At 45.9% G+C, this 22735-nt stretch overlaps 1 protein-coding gene across 2 annotated transcripts in view; it reads right to left on the reverse strand.

The window, feature by feature from the left end:
- Positions 1 to 22735, reverse strand: part of LOC128402504 (G protein-coupled receptor kinase 5-like) — a 74605-nt gene that overhangs the window by 28244 nt on the left and 23626 nt on the right. For both annotated transcript variants that reach the window (XR_008327723.1, XM_053366682.1), the window contains exon 2: positions 1897 to 1992. Coding sequence is in view for 1 of the 2 variants with exons in the window: in XM_053366682.1 (XP_053222657.1) it covers positions 1897 to 1992 (96 nt within the window). In the remaining variant the exon portion in view is untranslated. The remainder of the gene's footprint in view (positions 1 to 1896; positions 1993 to 22735) is intronic.

Genomic DNA, 22735 nt, shown 5'->3' on the forward strand with positions numbered 1-22735 from the left:
TCAGCCTAAGCCGTTTTGCTGCCTGAAGGGCAAGAGGGCAACCTCCCTTTCCACACACAACCCAGGACCCATCTGCACTACACATTTAAAGCACTACAGTACCACTTTAAACAGTCATGGCTTCCCCAGAGAATTCTGGGGACCTATTTCCTTTTAAAAAAAAATTCATTTTTCATTTTCATTCATTACATAAATTTCAAATTCTTAATGTTCACTATATATTCCTCCCTCCCTCCCCTCCAAGACTTCCCCCAACTTGTGTTCCTGGTTTGTTTCTGTTTTCATCCGCTTTGCTATCTCTCAACAGAAAAGGTTATTAAATACATAACATCAAATCTAAAAACATAAAATTAAAATTAAATGCATCATCTTGTTTCACTATTTTCTAAACATTTTCTGATGCTAATAATGTGAATGCCTATTTAAATCCTGCCATTAAGTCTATTGCCTTTCTTTGTTTCTGCAAATATAATATGAATGGTTCCCAATCTTTTTCAAAGTCTCTGTTGTCTTTTTCTTTTATTCTTTCTGTCATTTTTGCCAGTTCTGCATAGTTCATCCTCTTCTCTTGCCATTGTTCTTTAGTTGGTGAGCTGCAACTCCCAGAGTTCCCTGGGAAGAGGAGTTGATCATTAAAGGTGATCAATCTGGAACTGTAGTTCTATGAGGGGAATAGGGGGGTCTCCCCATAACACACAGCACATTTAACAAGCTATACTTCCAGGATTCTGGCTGAATATGATATACGATATACAATATCTTTATTGTCATTGTCCCATACAGAATAATGAAATTGAAAAACTACATAAAACATTCAAAAACCCCTAAAAACTCTGAAACCCCATTTTAAAATACATTATACTATACTATTAAATACACTATACTAAAAAATACACTATACTATAGAGACCCCTTATGCTGCGGTATAAAACTGCTTTAAATGTAAAGTGCAGATGGGGCCTAGGATTCAGCACTGGTGCACTGAGTCCTCCACTACAACAGAGGGCAGCAGGCTAGCTTAGGGGGCACAGAGCAGGCCATGTGGCCACCAAACCAATATCTGGTGCCTGAGACATCTTAAGGCAGCCCTGTTCAGGGAAGTTTTTAACGTGTGATATTTTACTGTATTTTTGGTTTTTATGGAAGCCGCCCAGAGTGGCTGGGGAGGCCCAGCCAGATGGGCAGGGTATAAATAATAAATTATTATTATTATTATTATTATTATTATTATTATTATTATTATTATTATGAGGTGGCTGCCTCATTCTGCCTCTTGGTAGGGCCAACTCTGCTGGGGCCAGAGCTCACATGCATGCCTCGGCCTCCATCTCCAGTTTGCAATGTTACATGTCAAACAGATGCCCGAAAACAGCTACTTACCTCTGAGTAGACAGGCTCTGCTAGTAGCACACCTTGTACAACTTCCTCACATTAGCAAAGGCACTTAAATAATCCAGGCAGAGTCCAGAGGGAAAAAATAATAATCCTAATAATACTTTACTGAAGAAACTGAAGAAAAACGGCGTATGATTTGAGAAAAGGGAGGTTTTCTCTTTCTTGCCTCAGGCCTTCTACATAGCATGGAGACAATCAACCAAACTACTGAGGAGGTCTCACCAAAGAACTACACAGCCATCAGGGCATGGGCTACCTCGGCAAACATCATGCTGCCCTATCGCTAAGCAGCAGCTCCACCTCTTGGCTTTAATACTGACAGAATTAACCCGTAAGCTGCGCACAGAATGATCTCTGCTGTTGCACTCCCACCACTCTGCAAATCCTCTGGCGAGCAAGTCTGGCTGGTTCTTGCAGCCCCCCTTTCTGCCACCCAGCCTCCGTCTCCCAAACTCTGAACAAAAGCTCAGCTGGCTGGGTGTGCCTGACTTTGCCACTTACCCAGGCCTTTCCGAAGGTCATCGCACTGACTGATGTGCGGGAACTTGAGAATCTCTCTCCATTTCTTACTTCTCCCTTTCCGCTTCCCTCCGCCTCCTGCAAAGCCAAAAGGGAAGGAAAAAGATAGATGAGGATGATTAAGTTTTTAAAGGAGAAAAAATATTTTTTGTCATTTTATTTACTGGAAATCTGTTATCTTCCCTCCATGGAGCCCAGAGTGGTGTTTATCCAAACTCGACTTTGACCAGGACCATGTGGGTTTAGCTTTAGAAATGGGACTACAGTTTAGATGGAGCCAGGAATGGTTTTTTTCTTCTTCTGTACCAGCCTTTGCCAACCTCATGCCCTCCAGATGTCTAGAACTACAATTCCCATCAGGCCCAGCTAGCATATGCATATCATGGCTGTTATGCATCAGAACATCTGGAGGAGGCAGCTGGTGAAGCATCCTTTGCAAATCTCGTCCATCATTTGAGAGGCTCTTTCTGGGGTGCCTCCGTTTCAGAGGTTAGGCATACAAGGTTCCTGGAACTTGTAGATCTGTGGATTCTTAGCCAAACCCTATGAAAAGCCAGATTCTATAACTTACAAACATTATGGCAACAGCAAAGGATTGAGGGGGCTGCTGTCTGGAAGCTTCAGCTTTCAGTTAACCACAGTTTAGCATTACATCCAAACCCTAAACTGTACTTAATCTTACCTATAGTTTCTTGAAACAAGTCAGCTTCACAACTGGTGTTTTAAAATTGACTTTTTAAGAGAGAGAGAGGAGGAGGAAGGAAGGACAGTATGTCAGTTTCAGGTAGTTGGCAAACTGAATATAAAAAATAGAAGTGAAGTCTTTTGAACTTATTGCAGTCAGCCTGGAAAAGGAGAGGGGGGAGAGAGCATTTGAACCCCAGGTTTATTATGAAATCCAAATGCAGTTGTTACAGTGACAGAGTTGTCACCCATGAATTGATAGGTGTCATAATATGGAGGAGTCCCCTTTGAAGTAGGATCGTCCTTCCTCAATTGTTCGTAAACAATAGTACATTAGTGCTCACCCCCTTATATTAATTTCATATTTATATCTTTTCCATATTTTTTTTAAAAAAAACATTCACTGCTTATTGGAATGATAAAATAACAGAAGCAACAAATCCATATTTATCAGGACAGAACAAGACAGCAGGCTTTTCAAACACAATAATTACAATATTTTTCTAATATTATTTTTATTATAAGTGGGGGAGGAGAAGAAATTTTGAATTTAAGGAAATATTGAATTTTTGAGCATTAAATATTAATGAATGGTTGGACTTTATAGGTAGATTATTTTATGCATGAAATACCATCACTTCATATTATTAGTAACACACACACACATATATAATGTGTGTATATAAATTTGAATAAATTCATAATATAATACACCCACAACTTATGCACATTTAACCTGTGTGCATCAGCTTGGCATTAAAAAAAAAAAAGAATTTAAAAGGGGGCAGAAAAGAGATGGGCACCCAGGAAGAAAAGCTTTGGCAACCCTACCCACCATTTAACCCAGTATGTTTTGACTATACGTGGGTTTGGCTTTAGGCGCTATCCCTGGAACATAACCCCTGCATAAGTTGCAAGCTTACTGTAATGTTCAAACTTCTATGTTACAATTTGTTCTCTGGTTTATATATTCAGTTAGAAATGTTCAAGATGGCATACATAACAATAGAATACAAGAGCATAACTAAAGTAGACATGTAAATTACCAAAACAGACAAAGGATTAGACTTCAGTCCAGACACTGTAGAACATATTCTTTTCTACTGTCCATTGTACAACCAGCTATGCAAACACGTGCTATGCCCCTTTTTTGAATAGTCTAATACATGGGTAGGCAAACTAAGGCCCAGGGGCCGGATCTGGCCCAATTGCCTTCTAAATCCGGCCTCCGGACAGTCCGGGACTCATGTTTTCACATTAGTAGAATGTGTCCTTTTATTGAAAATGCATCTCTGGGTTATTTGTGGTGCACAGGAATTCATTCATTTCCCCCTCAAAATATGGTCCGGCCCTCCACAAGGTCTGAGGGACAGTGGACCAGCCCCCTGCTGAAAAAGTTTGCTGACCCCTGTTCTAACATCGCAGCACAATGAAAATGTCAGATTCTATCTGTCTGCCATTAACCCGGAAGTAACTGCAAGGGTGGCTGAGTTTTTGTCAATAGTATCTCTTAGAGCGGTGAATGGCACTATTTAGCGGGAAGAAACCCCAACAGAAACCCTCATTATTACATATTTTACATGGCTGTTAATTTGTACATATTTTTAATACACACACACACACACACACACACACATGCATGTTTTATGATGGCCTGTATTTGTAATGCCTAATAAAGGTTTGGCAAAGCAAGTAAGACTTCAGGCAACAACACAAGGCACAAGGACATAGGGAGCTGCTGAGTCCGATTCACTGGTCCCTTTAGCTCAATATTCTGGACACTGACAGGCAGAGGACATTCCCAGTCCTTACTATAGACACCAGGGGTTGAATCTGGGAGCAAGCACACCACCTTGACCCCATGACCGAGGGGGCTGGGCCTGCACACCGTGCAGGCATGCTATGGGGAGTGATGCCTATTTTTCTGGAATTGCAACAAGTGAGAATCACCCTTTTGCTTTCAAGAGCGTTGCCTTTCATTGACCTTTGGGGGGCTGCTCCGATGACAAGGGACAAGGGACTTTCACGCTGAGCCTCGGAGTCAGAGATTAGAGGTGGTTCCCATTTCCTCTAAGAACAATGCGCCGTCCTCCTCTTTATCTTGCTGGCTGCCTTGTGGAGACCTGGGGCTCGCCAAAGACAATGCAGGCCCAGCGCTGCCTAGGAACTCACTGGCAACAATAACCCAATCCTAGCACTTAGTCACGACAGAGAGAGAGAGCAGAGACAGACTTATATTCAAATAACCCACACACATTTACACAATACGCATGGAGTAATTGCAGATAAACAAAGATGTATATAAATCCTTAAATTCCTAAAGAAGACTTGTATTATTTAAATCTTTTTCTTAATTCACAATTTCTTAAGTTCTCCATATGACTTCCAATCTCCTCATTGAGGGTTTATCCTTTCCCCCCTTTTTATTATCACTGCTCCAGTATTCCTCATCTCCATTTCTTTCTTTTATTTTGTCTCATGTATTCTTTATCTAATTTACAGATTGAGGAGTTTAGTCAAATCATGTCCAGGTTTTCACTTGCGGGCAATGTTTAATTAAATATTCTTTATAAATGCCCCATTCTTTTTTATACCTTTGCTTTGGCTGTCTCCTAATTGTCTCAGTTATTTTTGCTAATTCAAGATATTCGAACAGTTTCTCCTGCCATTCCTCTTTTGATGGTATCATTTCACCTTTCCATTTTTTGGCAACTAGTATTCTCACCGCTGTTGCAGCGTATAAGAATATTCTTCCTTTTTCCTTAGAAAACTCTGGTCCCAATATTCCCAAGAGGGAGGCTTCTGGTTCTTTTGTAAAAATTTGTTTGAATTTTTTAAAAATTTCTTCGTATATCATATCCCAGATTTTTAATTTTTTTAAAATTATTTTTTTTAATTTTGTTGCCCCTTCTCTTCTCTATCCACCCCCCAAAGTGTAAGTGATTCTTCAGAGAGCAAGACTAGGTTGTGGCATCCAGGACCAGATGATGCTGAGGACCACAGCAGAGGCGCCAACCTGCGACGGGGAGGCCGACATCACACACATGACGTCATGAGGAGCTAGGGCAGGAGCCGAACACGGCTGGTGGCTTTCCTCTGCCTCTACTGGTACCACCACCAGCGGGAGGCTGCTTCAATGCCGAAATCCAGCATCGCCTGAGCTCTGCGATCTCAGCTTTCTCCCGATTGAAGTGCAGAGTGTTTGAGGACCGGGACATTCTCAGGGAAACCAAAATGCTTGTTTACAAAGCTATTGTACTGCCAACCTTACTATATGCTTGTGAAACATGGGCCACTTATAAACACAATCTCCAACTTCTCAAAAGATTCCATCAACGGTGTCTCCGAAAATTTTTATACATCACTTGGGAAGACAGGCAAACTACTACCAGTCTACTGGCTTCACCAGTGCTGAAGCAATGATTCTTCAACATCAACTTCGTTGGACTGCCCATGTTGTGTGGATGCCTGATGATCATCTTCCAAAGCAACTACTCTATTCCAAACTTAAAAATGGAAAGCATAATGCAGGTGGTCAACAAAAGAGGTTTAAAGACTGTTTCAAAAAATGTAGTATAAACACTGACAACTAGGAAACACTGGCCTGCGAGCGCTCCAGCTGGAGAACAGCCTTTACCAATGATGTTATGGGCTTTGAAGACACTCGAACTCAGGACGCAAGGGAGAAACGTGCTAAGAGGAAGGCACGCTTGGCAAATCCACACCATGATCAACTCCTACCCGGACGGAATCCAATGTCCCCACTGTGGAAAGATGTGTGGATCCAGAATTGGCCTCCACAGTCACCTACGGACTCGTTGTTAAAACTGTGTTTATGGAAGACAATCTTACTCGGCTATGACCGATCACCAAAGAAGAAGAAGAAGAAACTTTGACTCTCCTTCCCCTCTGCAGCAGTAGCAAGAGGAGAAGGAGCTGACCGCTGGAGGCACGCTATGCTCGGCTCCACGCTGTTGGGACACTGGGGGGCCAGCAGAACAGATGCTTTACGGCTGACCCAGGAATTGGTGTTGTGTTCGATGTGTGTCCCAGGATAGATGTTGCACCACTGAACTCAGGCATTTCCCATAAACCTTGCCGATTCTCCTTCTCTTTCTTTACCTATTACCTGCCCCTTCCTTTCTGTTCCCCGCATCACCAGGACAACCAGCCAGAGGTGGTTTTAGGGTCAGGGCCATCTTTAGCATATGCGCCGCTGGGGTTCAAAGATCTGCCCTGCGCCCCCTTTTTTAGAGGGGGGAGAACTCAAAGTTGTTGACCTTTTTGGGGGGGATCGCTCTCTCACCTGTAACAACGACACAGCAGAAAAAACTGCTTTTGTTTGATGCTATGAGAGCGACGGAGGAGGGGAGCTTTTGCTCCATTGCTTTTCACTGACACCAATCGAGAGGGACCAGTATGCAGTGGGTATACATTTTGCACCGCACCCCTTGCATCCCTGGGTAAAGACAGCCCTGTTTAGGGTAGCATGACCAGTGTGGTCAATCTGGGCACTGCTCTGCAAGGGGCGCCACAACAACGCTGTAGAATGGAGTGTGAGAGGTGGGGGTGGACCAAATTTTAGCGTTACCCAGGGTGCTGCTGAAATTTGAGGGCCCAAAGCAGCTGGATGTGTGTTGCTGGAAAGGCGTGGCTGAAACATGGGCAGCCATGCCATGTGGCAGGAGAGCGGGTCCATTACTCATTTCTGTGGCCTTCTCTGCAAAAACAAACAAACCCCAACCCTCCTGGATGAGGGAGACATGTGGGTTCCATAGGCTGCGTGCACACCATACATTGGGTGGAAGACTGTAGCTCAGTCTAAGAGCATCTGCTTCCCCATGCACAAGGTCCCAGGTTCAATTCCTGGTGTCTCTCAGTAGGGCTCAGAGAAAAGCCTGCCTGAAAAGTGACTGCCAGTCAGTGCAGACAATAATGAGCTATATGGGCCAATTGTCTGACATACTGAGTCAGACAATTGGCCCATATAGCTCATTATTGTCTGCACTGACTGCACTTATACTAAGGCAGCTTCCTATGTTCGTAACATATAAAGTGCACAACTTTCTCCAAGAATACTGGAACTATAGTTTGTTAAGGGTGCTAAGAATTGTGGCTCTCTAAGAGGTAAACTGGGACGCGAGTGGCGCTGTGGGTTAAACCACAGAGCCTAGGACTTGCCGATCAGAAGGTCGACGGTTCGAATCCCCGCAACGGGGTAAGCTCCCGTTGCTCGGTCCCTGCTCCTGCCAACCTAGCAGTTCAAAAGCACATCAAAGTGCAAGTAGATAAATAGGTACCACTCTGGCGGGAAGGTAAACGGCGTTTCTGTGCGCTGCTCTGGTTCGCCAGAAGCAGCTTAGTCATGCTGACCACATGACCCGGAAGCTGTATGCCGGCTCCCTCAGCCAATAAAGCGAGATGAGCGCCGCAACCCCAGAGTCGGTCACAACTGGACCTAATGGTCAGGGGTCCCTTTACCCTTTTAATAGGTAAACTACAGTTCTCTCAGAATTTTTGTGGGGGGGGGGTGTGCGCGCTTTAAATGTATGGTGTGTATGCAGCCTTAGTTTATTGATTTATTTTAAAGATCAGGAAATGGAAAAAGCTGCCTGCTGGCTATGCCCGACCCAGGTTGATGTCACCATTTTTGTGGTGGGGCTTTTTAATTATTATTTTTATGTTTACTAGACGAGGAGACTGCTTGGAGGGAAGGGGGAGTGGGTGGGTGGCATTGCATGGGCCAGCTTCCTATTTTCGTCATCATTCTTCCTTTCCCCTTCTCTTATTCACACCGAGGCCTAAATACTTCACTTATGAAGTAATCCCTGTGGGTAGGTGACATCAGCACTCCTCAGGAATGCTCAGGGCTGGTTGCCGGCCAGTAACAACCTCTCCCTTTGACCGGCTGCCATCGAAGGACCCGTGACGTCAAGGTAAGAAAACAGGAAGCGAAAGACCCCCGCCAAAGCAGACGCTGCTCTGCAAAATGACCGACAACGCTCACGCCTGCCGCGGAATCCCTTCGCAAAGCTTGTGGAGAGCCCTTGTCTCTCCAGGCTCTCGGGGGATTTGACTGGGTATGAACTTCCTGCTGGAATCAATCCACTTCCTCCAGCATGAATAGGCTGAGCGTCAGAGCTGGAGCCAGCCCTTCTCAGTAAATACGTCCAGGAGAGCATTGCACACCCTCCGCTGATCTTGCTCTCAGGGCCTCTGCCAGTTCTGCCTGGTTAGAGGCAGTCATGTACCAAACTGGCATGGATGTAGCTATAAAGAACGTAGAAAAGCAAGGGGTAAGAGAGTGCAGGGATTTGGTGGGTGGGCAAACAGATCAGTATCTGGCGGAGCCCTGGGCTCAGAAGGAAAGCCCAGGCCTTACATATTAAGAATCCTGCTGGATCAGACCAAAAGCCCATGTAGTTCAACAGTCTATTCTCAGAGCAGCTGCTAACCCCAAGCAGGGGCACTGGCAAGCAGCCACACTGCGATTGACGGGGCTCGAGGTTGATGCTGGGCAATGGTCTATTGGTAGCAGCATGCCAGGCACTCACTAAGGACTAACAGAAGCCTTGCTTGGCGCCTCCGGTAAAAGATCTCCACTAGCAAAGCTAGGAAAGACCTTTGCGGCTAGTGGGAGTGAGTCATGGCAAGAAGAACTCCTCTTTTTTGGCCGACTGTTAACATCAGCCAAAATATGTGGGCCGCTGAAGGTAAGCATAGCGAGGAGAGCAATCATCAGCACACTTAAAATGGTCCAATCTGAACTCCCTGCTCCACCAAAGGAGGGGGAAAGATAAGAAATTGCAGTCTGCAACAAATTGCAATCCTTCCAAAATGTGACCAAGTGCATTTTGTACAATTCGCTGGGAAAGCAGGATCTGATCTTGCTCTTGACGACCACTCCTCCTGCGGTCTTTACCTGCCCTCTTCATCTCCTCCCCACCCCATAGGCCCCGGCAGAGCCTGGCTCTTGGTTTATAACCTCCCACTCGTATGAATCAACCACTGCTAACTCATCAAGGCAGATCAGAAGAAAAGGACAGCCTCTTTTGCCTGCCACGTTCTTCCAAATGGCTCCCATGTTCAGCTTTCCCTGCCTGCCTGACTGCCCTGGGGTTTGAATGTGCTCCATGGAGTAACTGATGAGGACATTGCCCAGTGCACAAACCCTGCCGCAGAGGCAGGCAGACTTCAAGCTCGCAGGATCTACACTTTGTGTATGCATACAGGTATGTTCACACTGCACGAATATGCGCATTCAACACGGGATGCAGGTGCCTTTGGGGGGTAATGTACACATGGCATCATCCCCCATGTCATCGATGCACTTGTGCACATAGTGGCTTCCAATTGTGCACACCTTGGTGTGGTGACGGTATCCAAAGCGATAGCTACTAGCCATGTTGTCTGCAACCACAGGTGGACATGTTTTCAGATCAGTGCACAGTGTTGTTCTCTTCCCCTCCACTCCTTCAGTGTTTTCACTTGCAGTCTTTCAAAAGGCAGGGACTGGAAACTAGTGTGCTGATACACTGCTATGTGTCTCTCCATATAGATACGTTGGTATACAGAGGCAGCCAAATATCTGCATCCTGTCCTTTTTTGCCTATTTCATTCATAGACAAGAGAAATATGGTGAGGAGGGGGAATGGCACAGCCCAACTGACAGCAATGACATGGGCATGGTGCCATGTGAATTGAATTTTATTATTACGGTCACAGACCAGTTCCGGCTCACTTACAGTATCAGGAAAATCATAAAACACAACAGGAATTGAATTGCAATTGGGTATAACAGAGAAAATTCAGATACAGCAGCAGTTAAAAATATATATTAAATCTTGATCAATAAAATATAACCTAAAATTGTCATTTAAAACCTTAATCATTTTGGTAGTACAGCTTGTTCCCTAAGTTTTTTGGCAGTCGCACAGAATTTGGCCACCCTTAGCGTGATCTCTAGATCCTTGTCCTCTACCAGGAGTTTTAGACATTGACATTCAGACCCATTTGGAGATTTCTGTATAACAGGAGTGATAAATACCGAGCGTATATCCCTGTAGAAATGGCAGCGTAACAAGACATGAGAGACAGTTTCTACCTCCATCAAGCCGCAGGGGCAGACTCGTTCCACGTATGGCTTATCCTTGAATCTGCCCTGCGATAAGGCAGATGGCAGCACGTTGAATCTAGCGAGGGTAAATGACCGTCTTTATTTGGGTATTTGTAATTTTGACAAATAATTGGTGCCATGTGTACCCAGGGTTGCCATACGTCCAGAATTTCCCAGACATAGTTGGAATGCTGCAGTCAACAAATATGGACTCAAAAGAAAGCTCAACCCCAAAAGGTGCCTGTATCCAGTACTGAAGACACATTTCTCAGTACAGTGGTACCTTGGTTTACAACCATAATCCGTTCCAGAGGTCCGTTTGTAAACCAAAACAGGTTGTAACCCAAGGCGCGCTTTCGCCAATGGGGCCTCCCCCCAAAAATTGTTCGTAATAATAAAAAAAAGGGTTGTAATCCAAAAAAAAAAGTTGCAAACCGGGAAACACACTTCCGAGTTTGACGTGTTTGTAATCCAAAACGTATGCAAACCAAGACGTATGCAAACCAAGTAACCACTGTACATGCTTGAAAAAGAAAACCAGATGCAATAAGAAGGCACAATCCCTCTATCAGTAGTTACTATGTAGCATAAAATACATTGGTTGTTGCTGCTTTTTCATCCTAGCCTTATAAGCAACTCTTGGTTTGTTTGTTTGTTTGTTTGTTTGTTTGTTTGTTTAAAAAAACCTTCCACCTTGCTGCAATTAAAAATCTAGGCTCTCTGCCTAAGTTTGCCTCGAAAACTATGGTCCACCAGAAATTGTTGGACTACAACTCCCATCATTCCCTGCCATAAGGCTCCATCTGCTATGGCTGATGGAAGATGCAGAGCCCACAACATCTGGAGAGCCACAGGATTCCCCATCCCTGTCTTAAACTGAGAAGGAGAGAAAAACAACAACTGGCCCATGCAGCACACCTAGAAATCAGAAGTGGGTCCTACATTGCTGTTGGGACCATGTGAGATTGAAGATTACTGGTTTGCGTCCACTTGCAGCAACAACAGAACAGCCAGCAGAGCTCAGAGGCCACAAGTCACTTGCATTTTCATATTTGCGGAACTGATAGGGCGCTGCATGGCACATGTGAGCTAAAACATTTGGCTGGGAAATCTGTGCCTTTGGCTTTCAACTCGACTTACGCACCACGAGGTTGCTAAATGGGCTTTTGGGTTTCCTTTTTCCTAACTTGCAACAATAGCAGGGCTTGTGCGTGCCAACTTTTCAGAGATCTCCTCTTCCCCCAGTCTCCCCCACCCCATGCAAATGCAAAACCCTCAAGGCCCCTTCCTACCCTGGATCTTAATGGAAGCGCGATAAGGATCTTATTAAGGCCTATTCATACCTCATTTCTGTCGTAAGCACAGAGCCTCGATAAGAATGCAGACGTCTGGTGTTCTAATAAAACGACATTCTTCCATATGTTTTAAATTGGTTTTTTTTTAATGGGGAAAGGGTGGGTATGGGTGGACTTTGCCAGGCCCACTCGCCCTTTCCTCCTCTTATTTTGATTTTAAGCATGCAGAGTTTTTAGAACAACACAGGACTTGCAAATTTGTTCCATTCCATAGGGAGGAGGTGGTGAACACGAGAACAACATACTGGGAAGGGGCTTTGACCATGGGTAGGCAAACTAAGGCCCAGGGGCCGGATCTGGCCCAATCGCCTTCTCAATCCGGCCCACAGACGATCCAGGAATCAGCGTGTTTTTACATGAGTAGAATGTGTGCTTTTATTTAAAATGCATCTCTGGGTTATTTGTGGGGCATAGGAATTCGTTCATTTCCCCCCCAAAATATAGTCCAGCCCCCCCCCAAGGTCTGAGGGACAGTGGACCGGCCCCCTGCTGAAAAAGTTTGCTGACCGCTGGTTAGACATTCATGGGATGAAGGGGGCTGTTGCAATTCCGCTCAACTTGCAACCTCTGAAAGTTAACACAAGGTCAGCGTAAAGAACAATCCAGGAATTTAGGAAACTGTGGTGGCATCCATTTTATTTCATGCACATTTCTTCCCCCCTAAAAATCCAGGAAACTGTAGGGCTGCTGCCAGCCAGAGTGAAGAATACTGAGCTGTACAATGGTACCTTGGTTCTCAAACGGCTTAGTTGTCAAACAAATCGGCTCCCGAGTGCTGCAAACCTGGAACTAAGTGTTCTGGTCTGTGAACGTTTTTCCGAAGCTGAACATCCGACACGGGTTCTGCTTGAGTGCAGGAAGGGCCTGCAGCCAATCGGAAGCTGTGTGCCTCGGTTTTCGAAAGGTTTTGGGAGTCGAACGGATTCCCGGAACGGATTAAGTTCGAGAATCAAAGTACCACTGTACAAACAAATAGGCAAGAATTCAATGTCACACTCTTATGTTCTTCAGTGCAAGCATTTCTGCTTGCCAGATGAAACACCCCCCACACTTTTCTGGAGGTTCTCCTAACTCTCCAGGGCAAATTTTGGGGAGATGAGGAGGGAGCGACAGGGGGAGCCATTGGGCTGACTTAATCTGGTCTATAATCTGTTATGAGAGACATCACCTTGCCAACAAAGGTCCGTATAGTTCAAGCTATGGTTTTCCCAGTAGTGATGAATGGAAGTGAAAGCTGGACCATAAAGAAGGCTGATCGCCGAAGAATTGATGCTTTTGAATTATGGTGCTGGAGGAGACTCTTGAGAGTCCCATGGACTGCAAGAAGATCAAACCTCTCCATTCAGAAGGAAATCAGCCCTGAGTGCTCACTGGAAGGACAGATCCTGAAGCTGAGACTCAAATACTTTGGCCACCTCATGAGAAGAGAAGACTCCCTGGAAAAGACCCTGATGCTGGGAAAGATGGAGGGCACAAGGAGAAGGGGACGACAGAGGACGAGATGGTTGGATAGTGTTCTCGAAGCTACCAGCATGAGTTTGAATAAACTGCAGGAGGCAGTGGAAGACAGAAGTGCCTGGCGTGCTCTGGTCCATGGGGTCACAAAGAGTCAGAAACAACTAAACGACTAAACAACAACAACATCAACATAATCTGTTATGAGGCAGTTTATGATACTCCAAAGACATGACCAGAAGGCTTTCCAGACCTTCTTAGATGGAAGTTCCACTGAAATAGCCATGGGTTCAGGCCTCACACAGGAAATTCACGGCCTAGCATAGACCACTGCGAAACAGCAACAATTCATGCAAATGGGCAATCTGTTTCTATGAGCCTTCAACGTAACATTGCCTACAAACCGGAGACCATGGTTTAAAATGGGCTTGTTTAGAAACCTGAGCAACGTTTGTTTTGAACCAGCCTCAAACCATGGGTTTTGAAGCTAACTTGTTAAACCCGCCAGAGCTCGCTTTAAACCACAGGCTCTGGCCCATATGAAAAAACAAGCCACGTTTGAGGAGATGTGAAAGTAAAACTCTGTCAAAGTCCTTCTCCAGGCTGCATGGGAAGAAGAGAAAGAGAGGGTAGCAGGGAGAGCAAGTGAGGCGGTAGCTCCTTCCAGATTGTGCACCAAAGTGTTAGGCCCTGGTTTAGTGTGATGTGCAAACAGAGCTATGGGTATGGAGACAGAAACAAAGGAACAGATGTCCAAATGTAAAGTTTGTGTGGGCAACAGAGAAGTAAAACATGCATTCTAGAATTGTCTCCCAAAAGGACATCTGGGCTAACTTGGTTCATTCACGGGGCCCCAGGCTTGGATTCTCTTTAACAGCTTTCAACTCCCATTTTGCATAACAGAAATGATATGTAGCAGTTTTTCTGTTTTCTTTTTCACTCGAAAGCAGCAAAGGAAAAGGATACTGGTAGAAGGTTGGGGGGGGGGGTTTGAAAGAAAGAAAAACAGCTTTTATTTTCAAATCAGATTTGCTGTCCCCACCCTCAGACCCCAAAGTGCTATTTTTGTCTGCTAAGGAAAGAGTAAATGAATAAAGAAATGTTGGGAGAGACTGATCACGGATCTCTCGCATCCTGTGTCGCTTTGCCCTGCAAGAAGAGGAAACTCACGAGGATGGGGACATATCAGCCACATTTCAAAAGATTTGTTATTATTTGGTAACAAGCAGAGGGCTGGCGGGGAAGCTGGTAAAAGGTAAAGTGGCGTCTGTGTTTGACTGCCTTTACGTCTCTCCACTGTGCCTTGGAGCAGGTCAGGTTAATGGCCCATGTCAATGGCCTGCTGGCCACGTCAGTGCTGACGCCCAAATTTGCCTGTCCTGGACCAAATGATAGCGTGAGGAAGCCCCTTGGCTACCCTCCAAGTGATAGAGCTGCGATATTGGCAGCAATCAGTGTCACAGCTAATTTGGCAGGATGCATAAAGGTAGAAGGCAAGTTGGGATTTCCTCCCCCCCTCTCTTTTCAGCTGAGACTGCTTAATAGGTTGTGATTTCACTGAAGAAGTAAGAAAAGAGGAAACTGTGCTGTAACACAATTGAGGGAACAAGGAGAAGGGGACGAAAGAGGACGAGATGGTTGGACGGTGTTCTCGAAGGTACCAGCATGAGTTTGACCAAACTGCGGGAGGCAGTGGAAGACAGGAGTGCCTGGCGTGCTCTGGACAAGGGGTCACGAAGAGTCGGACACGACTAAACAACAACAACAAGTGCTGTAACACTGGGCAAAAGGAAAGGACTTTGGATTATTACGGATCAGTCCCACCTGCCTGTCCTGCTCTGCACACCATGCCAAGCCAGAGTTTTAAAATCTTCCTTGCAACTCAACATGCTTTCGATACACATCAGAGCATCTACAGCAGAAATGGGGAACCTGTGTGGGTGTTCCAGAGGTCCTAGGACTCCAACTCCCATCAGTCCCAGACAACACAACCAATGGCCAAGGAAGATGGGAGTTGCATACTCCAGCAACAACTCAACTGGAGGTCCCCCAACCTCTAGTCCACTGAGAAGAGCCTTTGCCTTCCTCTGCAACCAGCTCTCCCTCCAGCCTGGAGTTGGCTATCTTTCCTGAAGCAAAGGCCAACATCCTTGGCCAACGGAAGTACCCAAGGCCAGAGCCTACCAGTGAAATCACAGGCTGGCTCACAGAGTTTGTAAGGGCACCCAGGAGGCCTCTGGTTATCAGAAATCACAGGCCAGATTAAGAAGAGAAATACTAAAAGGGATGGATCACCTCTTGAGAGGAAAGAGATCCCTCCATGTGCAAGATCAGGACATGGACATTTTATTCACAACAAACTTGTGACCTGCCTTAGATTGGCAAGCGAGTTAGCAAAGTAGAAGTAACCTCACCTTCTGCTTCTGTTACTTTATCCAGAATATTTGTAAAGCACTAAACATTGCAAAATACTGTGCTGCTATACAAAATTAAAATGGAATACATAACAATAGATAAAACAATTCTCAAAAAGGAAATCAGATGCTTCCCACAAATCAACTCATCCTTCTGGGGAAACCTGTTTAAAAAATTTAAAAGCCTCTAGCATCCGACAAAAGTGTACAATGTTGGAGCCTGTCTAACTTCACTGGGCAGCGCATTTTACTGCCATAGAGAATCCTGGGAACAAGGAGGGCCCTGAAGATTCCTGCAGGGAATAGTCAGGTATATACAGGTGTCAAGTGTACACACACACACACACACACACACACAGGCAGGCAGGCAGCCTGGCCACTTATCCTGACCAAGCCACAAGCTCCCTCAGAGCAGAACACACTGGCCATTTCTGTGAAGCTGCTAACATCATGCGCAGAGTTAAGGTTTCCACACAGCACCACAAAAAAGTTTGGTTTTTGCTGCTGCTGCTGCTGCTGCTACATCTGCTAACCTTATCTCAGCATGTTATGAAACTGCCTCATGGCTTTGCAAGTAAGTCCACAAAAGTTTTTCGCTTGCAAAATAAAATGCTAACCTGTTGGGGGCTGGCAAAAGAGAGGTGTGGAGTTTTGTCCTCGTTGCAGCAGCCTGCTTTTCTTATGCTGGCTAAGGGGGCTTCCCTCTTGGTTTCCACCCTGTCACAGAGGGTCCACACCTCCTCCAGCAGCTTGCTCACTCACTCATCCATCTACAAGCAATTTCTTGTTGCCTGTAGCTGACAGTATACAGTGGTACGTTGGTTCTTAAACGCCTGGTTCTCAAACGCTTTGGTTCTCAAACTCCAAAAACCCGGAAGTAAGTGTTCCGGTTTTCAAATGTTTTTTGAAAGCCGAACATCCGATGCGGCTGTTGGCTATTGTTTCTGAAGCTGTGCCTTGGTTTTTGAACATTTCGGGAGTCAAATGGACTTCCAGAACTGATTAAGTTTGGCGCTTTTGTTTTTGCAATTAATTTTGCGTTTTTGTTTTTGAGGCTTTTTCAATTAATTTTTTTTGTGACTATGTGATTGTTTGTTTGTGTGGCTGCAGAAATGGATAAAGCCCCCCATTCAAACAATGTCAGTGCAAGTAAGAAAATTTAAATTAAATTTTTATCATATACAATACTGTCTTATTTATTTTATAGTACAGTACATTGATTATTGCTTTCATTTTATGATGTTAACAATTTAAAGCACATCAAAAGGATTTCAAAACAAATTGCAATCACAAGAACAGGGAGAGTCCTAAAAATATACAGCCCACCTGTCCAAGGCCAGGGTCAAGAGGTGCATCTTCAACATATAATGAAAACTGCACAGTGAAGGTGCCAGGAACACCTCTCTGGGGAGGGAGTTTCACAACTTAGAGGCTGAGCCAAAGAAAAACCCCTCCTGGCCACCAACTTCAGAGCTTCGGCTGGGAAGGGAGCCTTTTGGGGGCCTAAGTCATTTAGAGCTTTAAACACTAGGGCAAGCACCTTCCATAAGACCCACTAATGAACTGGCAGGCATTATGGCACCTGTCAGGAGACCACTACATGACAATCAATTCGACTGCAATCAGCCTTTATACAGCAAATCCTTAATGACATTAACAGTTTAGGAACAGCAACAAACAGTAACCAGTCCGTACAGGAATTAAAAGACTTTTACATATTACTAGACTTAGGAAGCGGAGAGCAGGAATCCACTAGCAAGATCTGCGTCTTCTGCTGCACCAGAGGGAAAATGTCTGCAAGGGGGAAATGTCTGCTGTACTTCTGGAGACTCTCTGCAATTCTGTACTATGATCCAGCAGGATTCACAGTCCTCCACAAGTACAACAAGCCAGCTTTCCCCAACTTGATGCTCCCCAGATGTTTTGGATAACAATCCCCCCCATCATCATCCCTGAGTACGCTGCCAATGCTGGCTGTGGTGGATGGGAGCCTTAGTCCAAGGCATATGGCGGACACCAGCTTGGGCAAGGCTGCAGCAAGCTCACTCCTTCTTCGCGGTGGAACATGTGGATGGCCGGGGGGGGGGGGGGACGGGGACGGGGACGACAGATTGTGCACACATTCTCCTTCCATTTTACTGTATGTAGAAAGCATCTGAACAGGATTGCTCATTGCAAATAAGCCTTGTAATAGTAGTCAACAACTAGGCCACTCTTTCCCCCATATTGGTGTCCTCTAGACATTTTGGACTACAACTCCCATTATCCCTCAGTGCTGGACATACTGGCTGGGGCTGATGGGAGTTGCAGTCCCACTGCCATCTGGGAAGGCGAGCAAGACTGACTATAGGACCAACTTAAGATAGAAAACAAGGGTGAAAGATGATCAGCCTCATCCTCCTGGCAGGCCTTTCATGGGAGATGGAGGAAGAATTCACAGGATGTGTCTGTGGGTCTGTCCATGTGTTTCCAGCTCAGTTCTCTCCTGCTTGGGGCCAAATGAAATGAGATTTTTGGCAGGAGCTAAAAGCTCCTTTTAGTTATTACCATCATGAGATGTTACCACCCATTACGAGGTGCACTTGAAGGCCTCGCCCTGGGCAGTGAATTCTGGATGCAATTTAAGGGTAGTGAATTTTGCACAGGGCTTGCCCAAAATACGTCCCTGCTTGGGAACTTGTGTCACTGGCTCCAGCTCCCAGTGCTGACGGTGCAGAGGAACAACAACCAAATGTGAACTCTGTGAGCAGATTTCTTGGAACGGTTCCTCTGTCCAAAAGGTGCTGCTGCTAAATGGCAAGTTGCCTGCTGGATGAGCAATCGGCACTCGTGATCTTTTCACAGAACAGAATTGTGGGGTTGGAAGGGACCACGTGGGTCAAAAAGTCCAAGCCCTTGCAACGCAAGAGTCTTTTGCCCCAAGTGGGGCTAAAACCCACAACCCTGGGATTACTAATTTTATTATTTATATACCCCACCCACCCGGCTGCGTTGCTCAGTCTCGTGCTCACTTTACCCACCCCACCCCTCCAGTTCCTATGGACACATTTACCCAAAAGTGGTGGTAGGAAGAGGTCCAGTGTCCAGAATGGTTTAACCATCATTCCTCTTCTTCTGGGAATTGCAGCTCTCTAAGAGGGATGCAGGTGGCGCTGTGGGTTAAACCACAGAGCCTAGGACTTGCAGATCAGAAGGTCGGCAGTTCAAATCCCCGCAACGGGGTGAGCTCCCGTTTCTTGGTCCCTGGCTCCTGCCAACCTAGCAGTTCGAAAGCACGTCAAAGTGCAAGTAGATAAATAGGTACCGCTCCGGCGGGAAGGTAAATGGTATTTCCGTGCGCTGCTCTGGTTCGCCAGAAGCGGCTTAGTCATGCTGGCCACATGACCCGGAAGCTGTACGCCGGCTCCCTTGGCCAGTAAAGCGAGATGAGCACCGCAACCCCAGAGTCGGCCATGACTGAACCTAACGGTCAGGGGTCCCTTTACCTTTACCTTTAAAAGGGAACAGGGGTCTCCTAACAACGCTTGGCACCCATAGCAAACTACAGCTCCCAGAATTCTTGGGGGCAGCCAAGGCTTTTGAAAGCGTTATCACAGCACTTTAAACGCACGGTGCACATGTGGCGATAGTAAGAGCTGGGGTTGGGGAAAGCCAGACAATGATCTCATGTCTCGTCCACCTCTGAAGTCTCCCCGCCATCCTGGGGCCCCACATCTGCTACTGCTTTGCATCCTCCTCCTCCCATGGGAGGCAGACTTGCTCGCTCCTCAAATGTGTGCCCTTAAGACGCCGGGAAGGCCTAGTGCCGTGCTTGCCCGTCTCTGCCGAGCAACGATTCCTCCTCCTTCGTGTGGGAAAGACGGAGCAGCCAGAGCACAGACCACAAAAGCCACATTACTCATCCACACCCACTCAGGGGCCCCCAGCCACTAATCTCGGTCGCTGGAGAACCAAGATTCCTCTTAGAAGTTCTGCAGGCACCTCACGGCAGGGGCGAGGGAGAGCAGAGGTGACTGAAACAGGGAGGGCGGCAAAAAAGAAAGGCCTGTGCTTGCACAACTCTGTCCCAGGAGCTGCCCCGGCAGGCTCCTTTGGGTGAGTCAGCCTCCAGCTCATTCAAGCCACGGAAGGAGGAAGTGCAGAAAAGATCCCTGGCTGCTGGCTGATGTATTCCCAAGCTATCAGGTCTAGGCTTGGGAACTGCATTTCCTCCTCAAAAGGCAGTCAGTCAGGAATCCACCAGGGTTGTTCTGTTTTAGACCGCCTTTTTGTGATGTAGGTGTGATGTATCTGAGTGGTGGTCTTAGGTTATACCCCTTCTGTGATGTATGTATGATGTTTCTGGGGGTGGGCTTGATCTACAGGGTGGCAATTTCAAAAGTCTTTATAAGGCCTTGCACACCATTTTTCTGGGTCCTCCTCCTTTCCTGCGTGTGAGGGGAGTGCCCTGTTGCAACAGATCAATAAAGATCAGGCTTACTAGCTGCTTTGCTTCTAAATATTCTGTGGTTGGCCTCTGTTATTTTCTCCTACCAATAGGGAACCTATGTAAGGACTCTATATGGGCTCTTGGATACCCCATAAGGGAAAAGGGCAATTTTTGTTTACAACAGTGGCAGGAAACAATATTTGGAAGGACATTTAGGACTGCGGTTTGTGAAGGGTGCTGGGAACTATAGCTCTGTGAGAGATAAACTACAGTTCCCACAATAAAAAAAATTGTGTGTGTGTGTTTTAAATCTATAGCATGTAATGCAGTCCCAGGTTTGAGGGGCAAGTGGGCATCATCCAGGTGGCACTGCTATCGAGGGGCAGATTTCTAATAACACCTCTTCTGCTGGCATATGAAGCCAGGGCATGGGCGCAAGATGTGCACATGCAAGAGTTTGGGCAAGGAGCAAAAATGCACGGGGTTTGGATTCACGTGCCAAACAGAACTATAAAAAATGCATTCTGTTCTTAAAAACATGTGTAGGGCTCTTCACTTCACTCTGGCTGCATTTTGCACTTTTGGCTGACACGCAACCCACCCACCCCTCCCAAAGTTCGTCACATATAAAGAGAAATGCCTCAGGTAGCTCAATAAATAATAGCTGCAGTAATGACCTTTTACTTTTTAAACAGGCAAGAGAGAGAAAAGGTCGCGCACACATGTTCTAAAAGAAAACAGCAAAATGTCATTTTCCACATGAAGAAACATAAAAGCCAAATGTCTCGCAGAAAGGTAAAAAGATGCGCCGTGAGTTACCGTTTAGAGGGGAGGAAAGGCGCAGCTCATTAATTCCCTCCAAGGAAAGACAGTGAAGTGTTTGTGTTTTGTGTATCCCTCATCTCTGTGGTGATCTCCTAGTGTGGGAGAAACCACCTTCACAACCCCAGAGCCAGGATGCTGAGTTTCTCTATGGCAACCACAGTGATCAGGCAGGGGGGGCAGCCAGGCAAGCACTTGCTCCACGTTACCCCACGTTTATACTTTGCTTCTGGAGACTGATCTTTATATGTTTACTGTCCATGCACCAGATCCCCGCTCCTAGAAGTACAAGTTCATGGCGTGTTACACACCCACACCCACCGCATTTCCACAAACGCAACAACAGCAAAAATGATGATAATGACAATATAAGTGATATCCAGTTAAATAATTCTGCTAGTGCAAACACATCTGGTGCCGAGGAGTGCATAAGGAGAGCAGGCTGGATCAGGCCAATGGCCCAACTAGTCCAGCATTCTGGTCTCACAGTGGAAACCTGAAAGTGGCACATGAGCACAAGAGCTCTTACTACTCCCATAGCTTCCATCAACTGGTATTCAGAAGCATTCATGCCTCAGACCCTGGGTAGGCAAACTAAGGTCCAGGGGCTGGATCCGGCCCAATCGCCTTCTCAATCCGGCCCGCGGACGGTCCAGAAATCAGCGGGTTTTTACATGAGTAGAATGTGTGCTTTTCTTTAAAATGCATCTCTGGTTTATTTGTGGGGCATAGGAATTCATTCATTTCCACACACACACACACACACACCAAAAATAGTCTGGCCCCCCACAATGTCTGAGGGACAGTGGACCGGCCCCCTGCTGAAAAAGTTTGCTGACCCCTGCCTCGGACCATGGAGGAAGAGCTAGCAGCCAATGACATCACCAATGACATCATCAAATTCTTCCATGAATTTGTCCAAGGCTCTTTGAAAGCCATCTAAGTTGGGGCCATCACTGCCACCCTGTGGGAAAAAGTTCCATAGTTTAACTATGCACTGACTGAAGAACAGCTTTCTTTCTTTCTTATATCTGTCTTGAGTCTTCCCACTTTCAGGTTCATTGGACGCCCACGGGTTCTAACGTTTCTCCGTACATTATTTTACAAACTTCTACCATGCCACCTCTCAAACGACCAACCTTTCCTGGTAGGGGAGCGGCTCCATCCTCCGAATCATTTGGGTTGCCCTTTTCTGAACCTTTCAAATGCAGCTGCGCTATATATTTTGATAAACGGCAAAGTGGTATTGGCGGTTTTATTGCACTGCACCATGTGACCTTTCTAACACAGCTTGGCTTTTAGTAACTACCAGTAGAGGGACTTCTTGGCGGCTACACCCAGGCTCTGGAAACCATGCCAAGGGAGACTGATTACCTTCTGCCAGCAAGCAAAGGTAGTTTCGTTTAGACAGGCTTTTGGACCATCAGCAGACTGACAAAGATGCCGAATCTGACTTTTTTAACAAGCGGTTTGGATTATTTGGACTGATGCTATGGTTACCAGATTTTTTTCAATGAATCTGGTCACACTTTTTTTTGAAGCCGAG

This window comes from Podarcis raffonei, chromosome 15 (genome assembly GCF_027172205.1).
Source record: "Podarcis raffonei isolate rPodRaf1 chromosome 15, rPodRaf1.pri, whole genome shotgun sequence".
Taxonomy (NCBI): Eukaryota; Metazoa; Chordata; class Lepidosauria; order Squamata; family Lacertidae; genus Podarcis; species Podarcis raffonei.